This window comes from Phyllostomus discolor, chromosome 2, assembly GCF_004126475.2.
Source record: "Phyllostomus discolor isolate MPI-MPIP mPhyDis1 chromosome 2, mPhyDis1.pri.v3, whole genome shotgun sequence".
Lineage (NCBI taxonomy): Eukaryota > Metazoa > Chordata > Mammalia > Chiroptera > Phyllostomidae > Phyllostomus > Phyllostomus discolor.
Genome location: NC_040904.2, coordinates 1,211,135 through 1,230,184, shown reverse-complemented (window position 1 = coordinate 1,230,184; position 19,050 = coordinate 1,211,135). Strand labels below are relative to the sequence as shown.

Here is a 19,050-nt window from a genome sequence, read left to right as displayed (position 1 = left end):
TAGGGAAATAATCAAAGCCCTGTCACACTTTTTTTTTTAAGGCAAAACCAGGAGTCATTTTTAACTGATAGTAATCAATCTCTGATTTCTCTTTATTTGAAATTCTGTTTCCCATGTAATAGATTTTATCAAAAGTGTACCTTACGCTGAAAATAGATATCAGTCTACCTGCATTAGTTATTGAAAACTCAAATTTCTCTTTAAAAATCTTTCACTAATATTCTAAGCACGATTTTAAAAATCATCTTCATGTACAATGTAATCTAAAGTGGGCTTTAATTCCTTGACAACGAGCCCCTTATCCTCCCATTCTCCCCGGCGGCCGACACAGTGCCTCCGGTGAGAGTGGCGTGGTGGGCAGAGTGGTCGGTCACTCCTTGAATGTCGTGGACTGGTGAATCCAGGCAGAAGACACACACTCGGGGGTTGTCCTGAGTCTGTTTTCTTTCTGTCTGTCTGTCTTTTAAGATTCTATTTCTTTCTTTTTAGAGAGAGGGGAAGGGCAGGGGAAAGAGAGGGAGAGAAACAGCAGTGTGTGGTTGGTTGCCTCTTGCACACCCCAGGCATGTGCCCTGACTGGGAATTGAACCGGTGACCCTGTGGTTTGCAAGCCGGCACTCAGTCCACCGAGCCACACCAGGCAGGGCCTGTGTCCGTTTTCTGAAGGGCTGGAATAAAAGAGAACACTTGGTGAACGTGGAGACCGCCGCCGCCCTCCCCCCCCCCGCCCCCCGTGGATATCGAGGCCTTGGTGAGAGAGAGGAGCGGCCGACCTCTTTCCTCGAGTGGGAGATTTGTGTTGAGTTGATGCAAATGCCACGATGACGTCCTGTTGGGGTCAGCTCCACATAGGCAGGCCTGCCGCCGGGCACAGCAGTCGGGCTCGCGCAGGAACCGCAGCCTCTCGAGCCTCGGGGCATCTCAGGTGCCTGCAGGCAGAGCCCGGCTGCCCGGCTCAGAGGCCTGGAGCTGGTGCCCTCTGCACCCACCGCCCGGAGGCGTCCTCATGAGTCTGTCGTCACCTCTGCCCCCTCCGCTCGTTCGGATGTTCGCCGTGGGTTCGTTCGGCACCTGCCGTGGGCCAGGCACTCGCTCTGCTGGGACCCAGAGACGCCTGGGCGAACGAGACGCGGCCTGTCTTCCTGGAACGCACGTGCCGGCAGGGGCTCGGACAGTCGGCAGACTGACGGTTTCACGTGGAGGATGTTTGTGAAGAGAGGAAAGCAGAGGTCCGAGGGCTGGAGGAGCAGCAGCCTGTGGGGTGTGCTGCTGCACACAGGATGGCCGGGTGGCGGGGCGGGGGGTGCAGGGGAACCGTGGAGGAAAGAGCCCAGGCACACGGAGGAGAGAGGTTGCTGCTGGGACGGAAGAGGGGCCTGGGCCGAGGGCGGACTGGGCTTGTGTGAGGGGCCACGGTGGGGTGGTGCAGCGGGGGGGGGGGGGCAGGCGGGGGGCTGGCAGGCTGTAGTGGGGGCAGAGGGCCTGAGCAGGGGGTCTAAGGGACGCACGTTCTCCAAAGGACCGCTGTGGCTGCCGCGCAGGGAACAGGCCGAGGGGGAGGAGGCTGGTCTGAAGGCTGCCGAGTAGGCGAAGTGCAAGCCCACGTTGTGGAGGTGCACCTGAGGCAGTGAGCCTTGGGCTCCGACTTTATCTTAGAGGTGGGGCTCGCAGAACTGCCTACACCTCTGGGGGTGAGAGGAAGGAGTCACAGATGACCTTGACCTGAGCGGGCGGCGGGGGGTGGTAGTGCCCGTCCCTGAGATGGCAGCTCTCACAGAGGAGCTGGTGCATCGGGAGGGCACCCAGTTACGGCGCCGGACGCTTCAGCCTCGACGTGCCGTGCACGTGTCCAGGACGCAGCTGGTCAATGAAGTCTGGCGCTGTCGGTTCCGGTGCCATGGGCGCAGCCACTGGGGCCGGGGAGGGTTCCCTGGGGAGGGGGCGAGCCAGCAGTGAGGCTTTCACTCCGAACGTGGGCCATGCACTGAGAACGAGGTTCCGAGTCCCGGGCGTTCTCGTGAGGGGTGTGAACAGACCCGTCTCGCTGAAGCCTCCCAGCCCGGTGTGCAGAGCGGCGCCCCACTTCACACGTGGGGAGCTGGACCGTGAAACGGTGGGAAACCTGCCCGCGGGCACAGCCGCACGTGGCGAGGCCAGACCTGGAGGCGCCTCGCGCAGACCACTCCTGTGCGTTTGACCCACCCTGCACTGCCCCGCCCCGCAGGCGGCACCGAGAAGGCCGGGCAGTCAGCTCAGGAGCCGAGAAAGGGGAGGTGTTCCGGAAGCAGGCAGAGAGTCCCTGGGTGGAAGGGAGGACTGGGCGCCGTGTGTGGGGCGAGGACGAGACAGGGCAGCGGCATGTGGCGAGCTGGCACCACGCGGCGGGCCTTGGGCGGCATGGATTCGTTGGGGTGATGGGTCCAAAACCAGGCACACGGGGCAGAGAGAGGGTGGGCAACGAAGAAGTGCGTGCCATGGTGTGGGACACGCGAGATTCTCTCGGTAGGGGAATGGGAAGGCGGGGCAGTCACTGAAAGGAGATGGAAAGTGAGGTTCATTTTTTTATTATTTCTGAAAGATGGGTGAGATTATAACACCTTTGTTACTGGAAGGTGCGGTGGGAGGGAAATGTTTGGTGCCAGACAGAAACACTTGCTAGCCGAGAGCCTTACACAGGGGAGGGGGGCGGGGCCTGCCTGGCCTTCAGAAGCGAGCTCACGGACGGAAGGCGCAGGTGAGTGAGCTGGTAGGTGTGGTGGCTGGTCAGCGGGGAGACGCGAGTTTCTCCGGGTCTTTACTTTGGTGACAAGCCAGCGGGATCAAGGTGGCGCGCCCGTATGATGGAGCACGACTTGGCCATAAAGACAAAAGTGCAGCGCCCGCAGGGACGCGGACAGGCTGGGCTCCAGACCACCGCAGTAAAGCAAGCAGTGCCGTGGAGCGAGTCTCAAACGTCTCGGCGTCCCCTGCCTGTGAGAGTTACACTTACACTACTCCAGTCTGTTGAGTGTGCAAGAGCATGTCCTAAAAAAATGTGCACACTTTAACTAAAAATCACTTCACTCCTAAAAAATGCTGACCCTCGTCCGAGGCTTCAGGGAATTGGAATCTTTTTGCTGGCGGGGGTCTTGCCCTCCATGTTGATAGCTACTGACCATATCCAGGTGGCAATTTCTTAAAACAAGACGACAGTGAAATTTGCCTCATTGTTTGGCGCTTTTTTCAACATCGGAGTAGTCCTCCCAAGCCCCGCTCAAGCGCTGCTCCGAGTTTGCAGCGCTTGACTCCGTCTCCGGGCTCCACTTCCAGCCCTCGTGCTCCTGCCGCTCCGCTGCCTCTGCAGCCGCAGGCGCTGAAGCCTCGGACCCGGCACGGTCATCCTTGAGGCCGGCGACCGGCTCCTTCCCACGTCCTGTTGACGTTGCTGTTTTGACCTCCCATGAATCACAGGGGTTCTTAATGGCATCTAGACTTGGGGGATCCTTTCCAGAGAGTTTCCAATTTACGTTGCCCAGATCCATCAGAGAAATCACTGTCCGGGGCAGCTGTGGCCTTACAAAATGTATTTCTTAGGTAGTGAGACTTGAAAGTCACAATTAACTGCTTGACCCCTGGCTGCAGAGTGGATGCTGGGTTAGCAGGCATAAAATCCACATGGATCTCCTCCATCTCCCTCGGAGCTTTGGGTGACCGGGTGCACTATCCGTGAGCAACACTATTCTGAATTGCTCTTTCCTGGGCCGTGGGCCTCAGTGGTGGGCTTCAGATACTCAGTGAGCCGTGCTGTGGGCAGACATGCTGTCACCCAGGCTTCGTTGTCTCCGAGGTCACAGGCAGACTAGACGGAGCATCGTCCCGAGGGCCCCGGGGTTTCCAGGACAGTAAGTGGGCGCTGGCCTCGGGTCACAGTCGCAGCTGCAGGGGCCCCTCACGGGGGAGCCCGCCCGCCCCGAAGCCCTGCAGCCGGGCCCTGCCGCTCTCCGGCCCGGGACACCCTAGGGGGCGGCGTCTCCCGGGAGAAGGTAGTTCTGTCTGTGCTGAGAACCTGCTCAGTGCGGCCACCTCCGTGAGTCCGCTGAGCTAGGTCTCCGGAGCTCTTCTGCCCCCCCACCCCCACCCCCCGGCACTGGCTGGCGCGGAGACGGCCTCTCGAGACCCCACGAGCCTACCTCCGCCAGCTTCAGACTTTCTTCCGCAGCCTCCTTGTCCCTCAGCCCTCACAGGACCGAAGAGAGGGCCTGGCTCGGGCTCAGGCCTGGGTTTTGGGGCGCAAGGTGGCCGGTTTACTCTTCTCTCCCGACCGCCAGTGCACCCTGCGCAGCAGCAGCAGCAGCAGCAGGAAGAGGGTTTCCTGTTCCCGTGCTCCCCGGAGCAGCGCTTCGGTCGCCTGCTCCGTGCCAGCGGCCTGGCTTTCAGCCTCGCAGCCTTGGGCGTGCCTGCCTCGCTCCGCCTCGCCATCGATAGCTTCTGATGTGCATTGAGAAGCGTGGCCTCCCCCCACTGGAGTCCCCACGGCCGTCACAGGGTTGGTCATTTATTCGCTGGTGTGGTTTCAGTGCTGCTGTGTCTCGGAAGACAGAGGCCGGGACAGGCGGAGAGACAGGGACGGCGGGGCCGGGGGAGCCGTCAGAACACAGCATTTGTGGGTATTTCCCCGTCTTCACGGGCCTGGTTAGGGCGCCCCAAAACAGTTGCAGTGGCAACATCAAAGGTCACCGATGCCCATAGCCAGTCACAAAAAGGTTTGACATGCGGCAAGAACTACCAAAACGTGGCACAGACCCAAAGCGCGCAGACGCTGCTGGAAAAACCGAGCCCGTGGACTTGACTGATGCGGGGCTGCCCCAACCCTCCGTGGGTGTGAAAAAATTTTTAAAAAAGCAGTACCTGCGAAGAGCGGCGAAGTGAGGCGTGCCCGGCCTGGCACCTGCGACTACATGAGGGAACCTCAGACAGATGTGCTGAGGGAGAGGAGCCAGTCACGGATGCCACGCTGTGCGGTCCCGTGCGCAGGCTGGTGCGCTGAGCCGTCAACGGGAGACGTGGCTGTGGGGCGGGGGCGGGGTGAGTGGGTACAGGGTTCTGCGAGGTGGTGAGCGCGTTCTGAAGCTGATGGCCACGGCTGCCCAGCCTTGAATAGCGTGCAACCAGAATTACACGCTTTCACGTGGATGAATGTGGGCCCTGGATTTCATCTCGCTGAGGTTATTCTAACGCAGCGTAAACCAGTTAAGAACAGGCGGGATCCAGCAGAGGGGGACAGGTGGAGGACGTGTGAGGACGTGAGGATGTGAACAAGCAGGAAGATTCATATTGCGGGCCAGGACGAAGGGGGCACCCGTGGCTGGGGTCGGGGTAGGGCAGCCCCAGCCGTGGCCAGGTGCAGCTTAGGTAGAAGAGTTGCACATAAACACAGCGTGGAGGCCTCTGGTGGGGGGGGCCCTGGGCTCCAGGCAGGTAAGGAGGGAGGTGAAGACGAGGAGGCATTGGGGGTGATGCTGGTAGGACTGGAGAGAGCTCGGGGGCGGGGGGGGGTCGGAGAGCGGGGTACTCGGAGGTGAGTGTGTGGGGGTGACGGGGTTGTTTGCAGTGCAAGGGCTGGGAGGCAGTGGAGGGCAGGGCCGCCGGCCGCCTGGCAGGACTGCCTTGTCATCGCGCACCCTGGCCCAGGCGTCCCCTGCGTCCTCGAGGAGAGCGGCCAGTGGACCGATGGGCTGGGCACTCCCGCAGGGCCCACTCCAGACCCGCCGTGGCTGCCCCCCGGCTGCACCCTGCCCGCCCCCTTGTCTGCCTCCCCCTCACACCTGCTGCTGCGCTCCTGCAGCTCCGGGCACCCTCGCTGGGGCGGCCGAGGCGCCGCCACGTTCACCTTTCCGCTGGGACCGCCCTCTCCTGGCTCATCCTAAGAAGTGTCCAGCCACGTCTCGGGGTGCGTTAAACTGCAGTGTGTTTCTTAAACTGGATGAATTTTAAATACAGAAACTTTGGGCTGCCACTTTCTTGGTTCATCTTAAAATCTTGCTACATCACAGGTTTTGTATCTTCTATCGAATGTGCTTCCTCAGGTCTAAACTCTTCCTTTTTTTTTTTTAACCTCCATTCTGGTGACAGGGACCCCTCTCTGGGCTCCAGGCGCACGCACACAGCGATCGTCTCCTCCGCACGTCCCCTCCCGGTGCAGCCTGGACCCACCAGGCCTCCGTGTCTCTGCCCAGATTAGCCACTCCGCCCCGAGAAGGAAGGGCTTCTCTTCCTGAAGACCAGCGCTTGGGACCAAGGGAACATTCTCTAGAGAATCTGTAGATGTTCTTGGGCCATGAAGGGTTAAGGAAACCCAGTGTTCGAAGCTTTAAGCAAGCCCCTAAATGTAAATATCTGCACGCATAGGGCGGATGGATTAGGCAGCACCCTTCTCTGTAAAGCCGTGCGTGGGGGTGGCGTCAGTGTGCAGAGGGTTCCGTGCCGGCCCTGGGGAATGGAGCTGCACCCTCGAGCCACATTAGAGCCGGTGGGAGAGACGCTCAGAGACGGGCCTCCGTGTCTCAGAGAGTGCCGCTCACTGGTCTGGGTGCCGGGCGAGGCAGCCTTGCGTCCTCTGGCCCCCGTTTGTTTTTTTGGCGGGGGGCTCGTCCTGTGGGAACGAGCAGGGATGGGACCTTCCCACCCCGACCGGGTTTCCTCGCAGACTCACCTGAGCTGCGGCCCTTGTGACGCGTGGAGCCCCTCCCCACGTCTGCAGGGCCGTGTGAACACTGGCCGCGGCCCCTCGAGCCTGTGGCTACTTGGGTGTGCCGCACCGACCCCGTGACAGCGAGACGCCGGTCTTCGGTCCCTGGCGGGAAGTGAAGCTCCCTTCGTGGGAGTGACCGTGGTGGTCAGGAGTGAAAACTTGTTTGTGCGTCACACGCCCGGCGGCAGGCTGTTCATCGCCGTCCGAGCACATGTGCGGCCCAGCGGCTCCGGCGCTCGGCGGGGGGCCGGGTCTGGGCCGGGCCACGGGCTTGCCGCTCCGGGGCTTGCGCCCCTCGATCTCCGTGCGAGGCAGCTGTGATCAGCCCTGTCTCTGAGGTCACGCCTACGTACGCTTGCACTCACCGAACGGGTTTCTCTCCGGGCATTTCAAAGAAGGTGTTTTGTTTAACTGAACACCAGGCCTGTGAGGGTTCGTGGGCACAGAGGCGTGAGCTGGCTTGCACCCACCACGCAGCCCACCGTGCTGGGTGCTTCGCTCCCACGGAGCGGGGGTCGGGGCGGGGACTGGGTGGAGCTCCTCGTTGGCCACATTGGGTCAACTGTCCACACAGAGAACCTGGGAGCAGGCGGGACCTGCTGAACGTCCGCTTAGAGCAGAAGGGAAGAAGCGATTCAAGGCGTAGACAAAACAGCCTGGTGTCGGGGGAGGTCCGAACACCGACTGTGAAGTGCTGGGTTCTTGTGGCCGTGAGCACGCACCGCCCTGGGTTCACTCGTGTCTCGTCGTGTCTGGAACGTTGTCTGTCAGGGTGACTCCCGGGGGGCATGGCCTTTGCCTTGCGATGCTCACATTCGCAGAGAAATAAACGGAGAGGTGACCGTGCCTTCCTGTCCCTGAAGCGGTGGACCGAATCGAACGCTGGCCTGGCGGACGGTGTGCGTCTTCAGCTGGAGGAGCACGGCTGGTCCTCGCGTGGGGGCTCGGGGCCCGGCGAGGCTCTGTCGCTTCGGCAGTTCTCACTGGGTCGGTCGCCTGCGGCCCCTCCGCCTCGCCAGAGATGCGGCGTCTGTGCTTTCGGGGTGGGGGCCGGGGGCCTGGAGAGCGCACTCCGCATTCGTGTTGGGCCTTTCTCTCGTGAGCCTGCGTGTGGGGTGCTCGCTGCGGGGGCGTTCTAGTGGCACGGAGCTGGGGGTCCTTGTCACTGGCTTTTCTGGTTGGTGGTGCTGTCTTTTCCCAGGAAAGAGCGGGACTAAGGCGGAGAGCGTGAACCTTCCTGGGAGGACGCGGGAAGTAGCGTGGCACACTGTGTTTCTCAGGTGCTCCCGGTGCTCGGAGGGGCACAGCGGCCCCTCCTCCCGGAGCCCGGCCGTCACCGTGTGCCCGTGCCCCTGCCTGACCTCCTCGTGGAGGCTGAGGCGGGCAGTGTGCCAACGCCTTACCTCGAATGTGGGCGACAGGCAGCCTGTCGCTGTGTGGTCGCTGGGCCCTCGCCTTGGGTTGACGGCGGGGATCCCGGCAAGCGGTCCGCAGTTTGAGGAAGGCAGATAAAATGTCGCCTTGTTTCAGGCTCCACAGGAGAGTTGGAATACAACACCGTCTTCCGTTACTTTATTTACATTTGGACTCTCGTTGCCTTTCAGGAACCCAAGGAGTCGCGCCTGGCCCCGTCATCGGGCTGCAGGCGCCGTCCACCGGGCTGCTGGGGGCCCGGCCCGGCATGATCCCGCTGCAGCGCCCCCCGGGCATGCCGCCGCCGCACCTGCAGCGCTTCCCACTGATGCCGCCACGGCCCGTGCCGCCACACATGATGCACCGGGGCCCGCCGCCCGGGCCGGGGGGCTTCGGGGTGCCCCCGCCCCACGGGATGAAGGGCCCCTTCCCGCCGCACGGCCCCTTCGTCAGGCCTGGCGGGATGCCGGGGCTGGGGGGCCCAGGACCGGGCCCGGGGGGCCCTGACGACAGAGACGGGAGACAGCAGCAGCCACAGCCCCAGCAGCCGCCGCCTCAGCCGCAGCCCCAGCAGCCGCCACCCGCGCAGCAGCAGCAGCCGCCGGCGCAGCAGCCGCAGCCGCAGCCGTTCAGAAACGAGAACAGGCAGCAGTTCAATCCAGGTAGAGACCAAGAAAGGTTTGGACGAAGACCTTTCGGAAATCGGGTGGAGAACGACCGGGACCGCTACGGGAGCCGCAGTGACGAGAGGGAGACTAGTGGCCGAGAGCGGCGCGAGTGGGGCCGGAGGAGCCCGGACCGGGACAGGCACAGAGACTTGGAAGACCGGAGCAGGCGGTCCGGCGGGCACCGGGACAGGGAGAGGGATTCGAGGGATAGGGAGCCGCGCAGGGAGAAGGAGGACGGCCGGGGCAAGGAGAAGCCGGAGGGGGCCGACCGGGCCGCCGACCCTCCCCTCAGCCAAGCGGGCGCCGCAGAGACGGTCTCCGAACTCGCCCAGGGGGAGTCTGCGGCCACGGCGGCGGCGGCCGCGAAGCCTGCTGCAGAGCTGCCCGCCGAGGCTACCTCGTCCGCCGGCCCCGAGAAGGAGGCGGGCCCGGCCGCGGAGGCTCGCTAGGGGCGGGGCCGCCGGCGGGGCGGGGCGGGGCGCCGGCGCAGGGCTGGAGGTGTACAGACGCTGTATCATATTCGCCCCGCTCTGCCTGCCCCACGGTCGGCCGTCGTGGGGCCTCGTGAGCAATTTGATTGCTTCCCTTCTATTTAAAAATAGCCACAAAATAACAAAAAATACTGAAAATATGAATAAATATTACCCTTTTTGCTGTAACTTTTTAAAAGTTTTGACTTTAAAAAGTTTACAAATCGTAATTAGAAGTGCTCTCTATTTTTTTTTTTTAATTTAAGACATGGTAACAGTGAAAGCTCCTCAAACAATAGGGATGTTTTTAATAAACTCTATTTTCGTAACAAACTCCGGTGTGTGCTCTCCTTCGTGCACGGCCCTGAGGGGGGCCGCTGGGTGGGGACAGACGCGCTCGTGTGGCCTGCAGACACTTGGACGTGCGGTGCTCCCGGTGTTTACTGTTTCAGTCACAAGGTAAAGGTGGTTTTAATATTTTGCAGATTAATCGAGGTTTTTGTTTTGGGTGGTGTGTTCGTTTTCTTGCCGTTGGCTTTGTGGTCAGTGCCACCCTCACTGATGTGTAAAGAGAAGTTCGCTGGGAGAAACACGGATCTGACGTTGCCCGTCGTACGACGAGCTACTCAGTTGCCTGGGTGTTACTGATTCAGAAGGCTGGGTGTTTTCTTACCATCCCATTAAATTTTTCAAAAGGAGGGTGGTAGATGTCAAGGTCAATGTTTGCACCCCAGGAGCCTCCTGTCTTACTCTCCGTGTCCAAGGCTGTCCGTGCAGACTTGTCCCCCGCGAGCCTGCCCGTTGCCTGTCTGGACTGGTCTTGTGAAGGCCCCTGCTGGGCGGGGGGTGGGAACCCCACGCCGCCTGTGAGGTGCCCCTCTCTCTGCCTCGGACCGTGGGGTTGGTCAGAGGTCACCCAGGGAGTGACGCGAAGACATCCCAGGCCCGACCAGCCTCACCCCTGAAGCCCGATCGGCCGAGCCCTCGCCGCGGGCCACGGGCCGTGGAGAAGGAAGGCCGCCACAGCACCCGAGGGCCCGCCGGAGCCTCGCGCTCGCCAGCTCGTGCCGGCCCAGAGCGGGTGTGCCGAGCAGCGGCCTCTCCCGCCCTCGCCCGCAGGCGGAGCTGCCGGAGGAGGCACCGTAGTGCTCTGTGGGCACAACGCTGCTCCGGCTCCGGCTCCGCAGGGCTGGGGGCGCCCCGGCAGTGACCCCACTCCTGCCTCTGGGAAGCGTGACAACCCCACGTCCCATGCCGGCCCACGAAGTCGGACAGCCCTGACCAGCTCTTGCGGAGAGCAGCGTCTGGTGTCACGTGCAGACTCCAAGGCCCTGCAGCCTGGATCCCCATCCCCCGTTGCAAGTATGGAGAACACCCTGTTCGCTGGCACACGACAGCCCCCACAGGTACTGGAAGGACTTTCACGAGGGTAGGCGTGCCCTTGGGCCTCGAGGGTCCCGAGGGAGCCTGGGTGAGTCTTCCCCGACACGCGGGAGACTGCGCTTGGGGAGACCTTGGTCCACTCTCTGCCCGACTGCAGCTTTCCCACTTACACGTGAGCCTGCCTTCGCTGTCTTCACGGTGAAAACACCGCAGACCGGCTTTTTCTAAACCAGCTTCTCCTCCGAAGTGATACGCTTTCGACCAGACACATCGTGTAGTTCTGACCCATCAGAACTACAACTCGTTTCTGGTTTTGCTACCAGGAATATTTTACAATGTTAAGAGACAACCAACCCACATGGTTGAACCTGCGAGGGGTTCAGGCTTCATTCACGCGTGTTCATCACATGTGCACGGGTGCTTCCGGGAGCAGCAGACCGGGCAGCCGGCTCCTCCGCCCAGAGCCCTGCCCCTTCCTCTCGAGGGCGGTCCCCGAGCCGGCCAGCTTCCCTGCTACCCAAGGGCTTCCGAACACCAGCTTTGAAACCCCCGTCCTTTTGGGTCTGGCTACGTGGTAAGTGGGGAGGCCCCGTAGCTCCCCCAGGGCTGACAGAGGGCAGCCTTGCTGCCCAAGACGAAGTTCAAGTCCATCTCAGCTCCAAGACCAGTGGCAGAACATGTAAGCAGTGCGATTATGTATTTTAAATACTTTCAGAAGAGCAGGCTCTGAAATGCCCCGTCAGCGTGGCACTTGACCTGCTCCACTCAAGCCCCACGAGCGAGTGACGGCTGTGGGCGTTCAGGAGTCCAGTTCGGACGCCTTGACGGGCGTGAGGAGCAGCACCACGTCAGGTCTTCCTGCACGCGGGCTCGGACGAGAACCAGAGCAAGTCACAGCTCGGTGCCCGTGTGTGTAAGACCCCCGACACAGGCACTTTAACTGAATGAGAGGCATGCAATCACACAAATCTTCCAGCTGGTCATAAGTCAGCTCTCATCACAGGTACTGCAGCCACTTTTTAAAAAGACACACATACACTTGGAAGGTTACAGAGTTTAATGGTCGTCAGGGTGAGTGTGTGCACAGCTAGTGGGGCGGCAGAGGGGCTGCCAGGACGTGGCCTGGTGAGGAACGTTCACTTCTCAGGCCGCGGTGCGATCCCGATCACGCCGCAGGCCAGGCGGCTGCCGGCGTTGCCCGTCTTCTTGCTCTCCTCGTCGTTGCCTTTGCCCAGGTCATCCTGCTTCTCGTGGACCTGCGGGGACATCAGGAACCCAGAGCTGAGGGGTCGTCCTCCCGCCCCCACCCACGGGCACCCAACAGCGCCCGCGGGCACCTCACGTTAGGAAGCAGCCCGTTCAGAGAAGCCTACTAGAGAGGCAGACCGCTCCTCCGCCCGGCAGGAGGGGAAAGCACCCCTCAGCTTTGTCCCGGTGACGCAGAGACATAAGCCGCCTTTACACACTAAGTGGGAGGGTGGGTGCCCTCTCTCTGAAGCAGCACTGACATCCACCCCGCTCCGTCTCAGGCCGCCCGGCGCCGGGCCCCACCCTCCGGGAGAGCCAGGCAACCACCCTTCTCTCACGGAGCGCTGCTGCGAGAAGGAAAGGGGCCCCTGGAAAACGGCATCACGATTGTGCCTTGTGACCACGGCCTATGAACGAGTAACCCTCAGAGGATCTTGAACTACTTAAAAACAGGCCTTTCATTTTTTCCCGTGAAACATTTACACGTTGTCCTGCTTCCCAGCTGTGGCTGAAGAAGGCTCTCGGGATGAGGGTCAGCCGAGAGGGGTGACAGCGGAAGGCCAGTGGTCCTCCTGCTTAGCGCCCGAGTGGGCCAGACGAGCCCCCGAGGGTGACAGGGAAGCGGCTCCGCCCCTGGCGGCGACCAGGCGGCAGCGCATGCTCACACCGGCCCGTGCAAGGCCTCAACGGGACGGGCGCTCTGCTGAGCCACGAGGGGACCCCATCACTGCCAGGAGAGCTGGCGGTCTGGACACCAGGCAAGGGCGACGTCACCCGTCGCGATCGGCCACGTTCCTGCGTCTCAGCAGAGCGGGGTCTCACCGACCCAGGTCTCCGACTCCTCCTCACGGCCACCGCCCGGCACAGCCGCTGCGTCCTCTAGCTCTGGGCGCCCGGCACAGTGTGTGTGGCCCCTCGGACACCGGGACGGGGGATGGGGGGCAGACGCGCGGCCGTGTGGGGGCCTGCAGACTCACCACCATGGTGCGGCCGATGATGGAATGCTTCCCCGAGAGGGAGATCTGGCGGTCTGTCAGGGACACCTTGGCCACCCCGTCTGCGCCCGCAGTCACGTTGCCCAGGTCCCCGACGTGCCTGGCGTTGACAAACATCGGAGCGGCGCGTTAGCTCAATTAAAAACCTGCGGACCTAGCGAGGGCAGGGACCGCCCTTCCAGGCTGACAGGCGGTCAGGCTCCTCGAACACGGCCCCGGGCTGTGGGCGGTGCCCGGAGGAGTCGAGGCTCAGGGCCACCTCTGACACCTCTGACCGTGCAGGGGCAGGGGCGGACAGACACACGCCACCTGGGCCCCACCTGCCCGCCTGCCCGGCGCGGGGGAGCCGGGCCCTAGGCCTCCGCGAGGGAAACGAAGGGCGCCCTTGTCCTCGGGCTTGTCCTACCCAGAAGGCTCTCAGAAAACAGACACGCAGACGGGGAGGGTCTCAGGGCACAGACTTTCACCCACAAAGCCCCCCCCCCCCCCCCAGCGTCCGACGCCGGTCTGTCTCGTCAGGCACTGACAGCACGGCTCCTCGTCTCCTGCACCGGCCCCCTCTGGCGCGGGCACGGGAGAGTTCTGTCTTCAGCGAATGCTGCGAGACCACCCGCTCGCTGCCAGTGCCCCCGTCCGCGTGTGTCCCTCCGCGTGGCAGAGTCACGGGGGCGACGCCGCTGGGTTGAGCGTGCCATCTGCGAACGGCGCGCCCTCGCTGACCCGGAAAAGCCCCTGCCGAGTTTCTGATGGGAGGTAAGTGTCCATCACTCACCTCTCTTTATCCTCGGGTCCACCGTGGGTTTTGCCTTCAGGATTAAAGTGAGGACCTGCAGTGGCACAGCCTATGGACCCCCCCCCCCCAAAAAGGAGCTAGGTTATGAATCAAAATTCCAAAATGCACTCCAAGGAGAAGCTGGCCGTGGCTAGAACCTCCTCCGGAGACGGTGGGGACCTGCGGCACCGGAGGGGCAGGAGGAGACACAAGGCCTCGGAGCCCCGTGGTGCCGGTCAGGTTCACAGCCTTCTCGGGGCTCGGATTTCTCCGAGGCCCCGGACGTGATCTTCAGCAGTTCCCTTCCACCCCCAAACCCCGAGGTAAGCGTCCTGGCTTGTGCGGAGGTAGAAAAACCCTCTGCCACAAAAACTTAGCTCCCCAGCCACGCACTACAGGCGGCTCCCGGCCTGCGGCCCCTGCCTGTGTGCGCAGAACATAACACGGCCGGGCGCCCAGTCCCAGGGCCGGGCTGCGCCCTGCAGGACCCGGCAGCACGCAGACCGCAGGCTGTTAGCAGCCGTCCCTGGGCCGCAGCGACTGCCCTCCGCCCCGAGCCCACCACACGGACGCGGGAATTCGCCCTCCCCCACAGACGGACACACTCCGCTGTGCGCCCCTCCGCTCCCCCGCCGCCCACCGGGAGAAGACGGTCCCAGGGCACTGCCTAGTAAGTCGCGGCCCCAGCGCAGGGGCCTCTGAGCGCAGGGGCGGGAAAACCAAGGAGCAGCTGGAGCAGCTCTGTGATCGCCGACGTGGGTGGGTCCCATCTGGCCGTTGCGTCCCTATTTACGGGGCTCAGATTGTGGACCATTCAAAACCAAGTTCCATCTAAACGAGCCAGTCCTCAGTCTCTCTGCGCACTGAGGTCAGGTTACTCAACAATGGCGGGAGGCCACCAAACCCATCCCCCCGTAAACTCTGTTCAGTGGAGCCCCGTGCACAGCACCCCGCCATCTCCCTGCCGCCTCCCCAGGACCCGGTACCGGAGGCGGGGACCGGAAAGGCCCGCTCCGCCGCTCACGAAGCGCACCTGGGGGCAAGCAGGTGGCAAGAAAGCAGCTGAACTGTTTCCCTTTAAAAACACCTGCGACCTGTCTACTCAAGCCACGATCACGATTAAAAAAAAAAAAAAAAAAAAAAAAAAAGCCCTTCCCCTTCCTTCCCACACGCAGGCGTCAGAAAGTAGTCGTGAGGCCAGCTCCACGAGGCAGTTCCTCGCGGCGGCTGCTCGCCCTTGTCTCGCCAGGGCGAGGTCTGGGTCCCAGCCCCGTACGGCACCCACCTCCGGTGTTGTCTCCAAACTGGTGGACGTGGAACCCGTGCTTGCCTTCGGTCAGCCCTTCGATGGTCCCACTGACCGTGACGGGGCCGCCGCCCTGCACCAGAGAGAGCACAGCAGGTTTGAGGGAGCCTCCGAAGGAAGGATGCGGGGGAGCCACCCCACCACGAACAGGAAGGGGAAAGAACGTGGCCTCGGGAGTCAGACACCCCCGGGCAGTCGCCTCCTGGCAGGACACCCCAGCCGAGGGAGATGCGGCCCCAACCAACCAGTGTCCAGCCGGCCGGCCTAGGGTGCCTCGTCCCCACTGTCCCCGGGGGGACGCTGATCAGGTGCCAGCGCACGCTGGGACCAGGGGTAGCACGGGCGGCACAGGGCTCTGCATCTCTCAGGGCTCCCCCGGGGGGATCCCGGCGGAGATCCGACTCAGGGCCCGGGCACCGAGGCTCCTGCAGCCGGCAGGGCCGCAGACGGGCGTGTTTCTGAGGGCGCAGCCACTGAAACCCAATCACCTCTCTGCCCCAAGTACGGAGGCCAAAACAAAGAAGGGTGACACGGAAGCGAGGGCGGTGAGGATGACCCAGCCACGGCTGCACACCCAGGACCTCCACGGGGCAGCGAGGCAGAAACCCTGACTGCTGAACCCACACGGGAGCATCCGTGCCGCCCGGCAACGCAGGACTGGCATCTCTGCCTTTCCGCTCTCGGGACCTGCCATCCCCCAGGATCCCGGGCTGACCTCCCACTGGGCAGACGCGATGCTCAGACCAAGTGGCATGGTGACGGCTGTCCTTGGTTGTGCTTTTTTGTGGTAAAAACAGAGTACTGTGATTCCTCTGGGGGCGACCCTCAACTTCAAAAAAATTCCAACGCGTTACCCCACAAAACACGTTATTGAAAAGCACAGAGACAAACGGCGGTTCTCCGGAGCCCGAATTTCCTGGGTGGTGAGCTCGGGAGCACCCAGAGGCTGGGGGCAGCCCCCTCGCACAGCCCTGCGGGGCCGTCCTGTCACATGGGCAAACCCCTGGGCAGCACAGTGCGGCCCTGGCCTACGGAGGCTCCATGTGGGCAGATCTCTAAACGCTTCGAGAGCAGCTAGGGGTTTGGACTTACAGGTGAAAATTTTCATTTTAAAAACCTGGGAAATGGTCCAAAATTTCAAGCACACAACAGACCAATCAGATAGCGCTTACTGGCGATTAAACGCATGCGCCTACCTGAAAAGCTATCCTGCCCAACTGTCCAAAGGTCTTTATCAGGGACAAACAGCACCCCCACTCCCAACCCTCCCCCACCCCCAGCAAACGAAGCTGGGAACTGCAGGGAGGGAGCCGCGCAGGCTGCTCCGGAGGTGGGGCCTAGCTGCCTCCCAGGGGGGAGGAGGAGGGTCACAGAGAGGTCGGGCCAGTGAAAACAGCAAGATTCAGTCAAATGCCAAGGAGCCTTTTCCAGAAGCTTTGGAAACCACTGCAAGGAAAAAAACCCCGCTGCACCCGAAGTCCCCCTGTGTGAACACTCCCCTGTCCCTTCCCACTTCTGGAGACCTCTCCAGACACTCGGTCTCGGTCTCGCTCCCGTGTAAGTTATCCGATCGTGAGTGATCAGCCCAGCACAACGGGAACAGTTTCCACCGGCCGGCAGCCGCACGGAGACCTGGGGACAGTCCTTTCGCCAGGCTGCTGTGCATCGCGACGACCCGCAGTGAGCGTCCGCACACTTCACATTACAGGACTGGGCCGAACGGGCTGAAACACGCTGCCAGGTCCGAGCGCCAGCTCCGCGCGTGGACACCGGGGCTCCCCGCCCCAGCCGCATCCCCCACCAGCACGAAGGACCCGTTGCGGCCCCAGGCCGCTGCGACGCGGACACAGGCCGGACCCCGCCGGTCTGCATCCAGCCCCCGCGGGCAGTGCCCAGGGGAGAAGCCCGCGGGGGGGTCGGTCGGAGGGGGGCTTCGGGGAGGAGTTTGTGCAGAGCGCCTAGCCCTAGCTGCCCTAGCACCTGGCCGTGACCCGGGGCAGGGGTCAGCGAGCTTCTCTGCAAGCCCACGCGCACTGTCGCGTGTTCTTATTTTCACGACCCTTCTTTCCACACAAATTCACCAAAGCGCCCTCAGCCGCAGGGCTGTGCCCACAGCGGTCCCGGGAGGATGGGGCCCGGGGCCGCGGGCTGCAGACCCCTAAACTAACGAGACATTTTAGGTCCCAAAGGAGCCCCAGACCGGCCAAGGGGGACACGGCTCTCTGCCGGCGGACCTGCTGCGCAATAGCCAGGCCAGGCGCACGGGACGCACAGGCGGCCCCGGAGGGAACGCCAGGGCCGCGCCACCAGGCCTCCGCCCCGCCGCGGAGGCCCCGGCGGCAACCTCCTCCCTCCTGCCCTCGCATGCTCCCCGGCCCACGGTGCGCCCAGGCCCAGCCCGTGCCGCCGGCCACAGCCGCCGGTGACTCAGCACCGCAGCCTCGCGGGCGGCCAGTGGCCCCCAGGCCTTGCCTCCTGCTCGAAGTAGATCCTGCCATGCACCGGGCCCTCGCCCTTCAGCACGCACACGGCCCAGGTCTTGGTCTCGGTCGTCATGGCTTGCGGGACGCGCGCAGATCGGGCTCCGGAGATCCGGGAGACGCCGCCGCACACGCCGACGCAGGGCGACGGCGCCGCGGACCTCTTATAGGCCGGACCCCGCGCCCCGCCCCCCCCCCCCCCGGCCCGGGACCGAGCGCCTCTGGACCGCGACCAATTGAGCGCTGAGCTCGCACAGCGGCCTAGGGACGCGATTGGCCGGGAATGGAGGGGGCGGGGCCTAGGGCACGTAGGAGCCCCGCCCCCCGCGCCCGCGACTTCCCGTGCAGCGCGCGCGAGCTGGCTCCCAGGACGGACTCTTCCTCCCCGGTCGCAGCGGCTGCAGCCCGCGGGTCGCAGCGCCGAGGCGGCGCGCCCGCGAGATCGGAAGTCACTTGGGCTGGAGGTGTCATCCGTTGTAGCTGGGTCCTAAACGTGTTTGGTAGAAATGGGGACGCGTGCAGCTGGGAGGTTTTGTGGTTTCCCTGTTTCCATTGTCTTCTTGTTCGGGGTTGCTGGGAGTGTAGAGGCCGCACACCTCCGCCCCTGGCCTCGTCGGGCCGGGGGCCGGGGGCCGGGTTCGGTGCCGAGCGCGCGGCGCTCCTGATTTGGGCGCCGGGGCTCTGTCTTTCCACATTTTCCCTCTCGCACAAGGAAGGCCACAACCGTGAACCTACCCCACGTCAAGTCACCGCACCGACCTCTGCACGTGGCCCTGTTTCCTCCCACTCTACGGCCGCGACAGGGCAGGGCTGGAGGCCGCACGATTCGTGTCGCCCCGGAGGAAGAGCGGGGAGGGACGAAATGGGGCCACGTTAGCCACGCTGCGCACTTGCTCGGGTCCTCTAGGGCGAGGCCGGAGGATCGGATTCCCCTGTGCTTCTAGCCAGGCTGGGAACTGGACCTGCCGGCCTCCGCAGCCCCGCCCCACGCGGGGTGCGCGGCACACCCCCAGGCGAGCCTCCGGTTCGCCCTGCAGGATGAGGAAAGCTGCCCGCGTGTCCAGACCACCGTCGTGTGGAGCAGCAGTGCGAGCCTTTTCCATCTCACGGCACACACGAGCTAATTAGGAAAACTCTGTGGCACACCAGAAAAAAATAGGTATAATTTTTTACATTTTTATTCATTGACTTGAGAGAGAGAAACATCGATTTGTTGTTCCACTTATGGGTGCATCCGTGGTTGATTCTCACGTGTGCCCGGGCCAGAGACTGAACCTGCAACCTTCGCGTGTCTGGCCGGCGCTCTAACCAAGCGAGCCACCTGGGCAGGGCGCAAATAGCATAATTCTGACTCGTGCACGCTGGACAGCTATTGTGTTGGCTGCTGTCACTTTTTAATTTGACAATCTAAGGGAAAAGAGGCCGGGCCCCTGGCTAAATAGTCCAGTTCCACATGTTTTAAAAATTCTTGTGGCGTGCCGTCTCGGACAAGCCCAGACGCTAAGGAGGCCAGACCGAGTCTCCGGACGAACTTTTCACTGTGGGGACCCTCTGCTTTCTTCCTCCTTCAGAGCTCTGGGTACCG

At 62.9% G+C, this 19,050-nt stretch overlaps 2 protein-coding genes across 4 annotated transcripts in view; one reads left to right on the top strand and one right to left on the bottom strand.

Moving 5' to 3' along the window:
• The window catches only part of SCAF4 (SR-related CTD associated factor 4), a 54,774-nt gene extending 45,160 nt beyond the window's left edge, over positions 1-9,614 (top strand). For all 3 annotated transcript variants that reach the window (XM_036017399.1, XM_036017400.1, XM_028503905.2), the window contains exon 20: positions 8,335-9,614. In XM_036017399.1, coding sequence (XP_035873292.1) covers positions 8,335-9,260 — 926 coding nt within the window. In that variant the 3' untranslated portion in view covers positions 9,261-9,614. The remainder of the gene's footprint in view (positions 1-8,334) is intronic.
• A 2,089-nt stretch (positions 9,615-11,703) lies between these two features.
• On the bottom strand, positions 11,704-17,633 carry SOD1 (superoxide dismutase 1). The gene is made up of 5 exons (XM_028503962.2): positions 17,458-17,633; positions 14,965-15,058; positions 13,680-13,749; positions 12,890-13,007; positions 11,704-11,920 (listed from the first exon to the last, which is right to left on the bottom strand). Exons 1-5 carry the CDS (start codon positions 17,539-17,541, stop codon positions 11,801-11,803), a joined length of 486 nt encoding a protein of 161 aa, XP_028359763.1. The 5' UTR covers positions 17,542-17,633; the 3' UTR covers positions 11,704-11,800.
• Between the last annotated feature and the right edge of the window lie 1,417 nt (positions 17,634-19,050).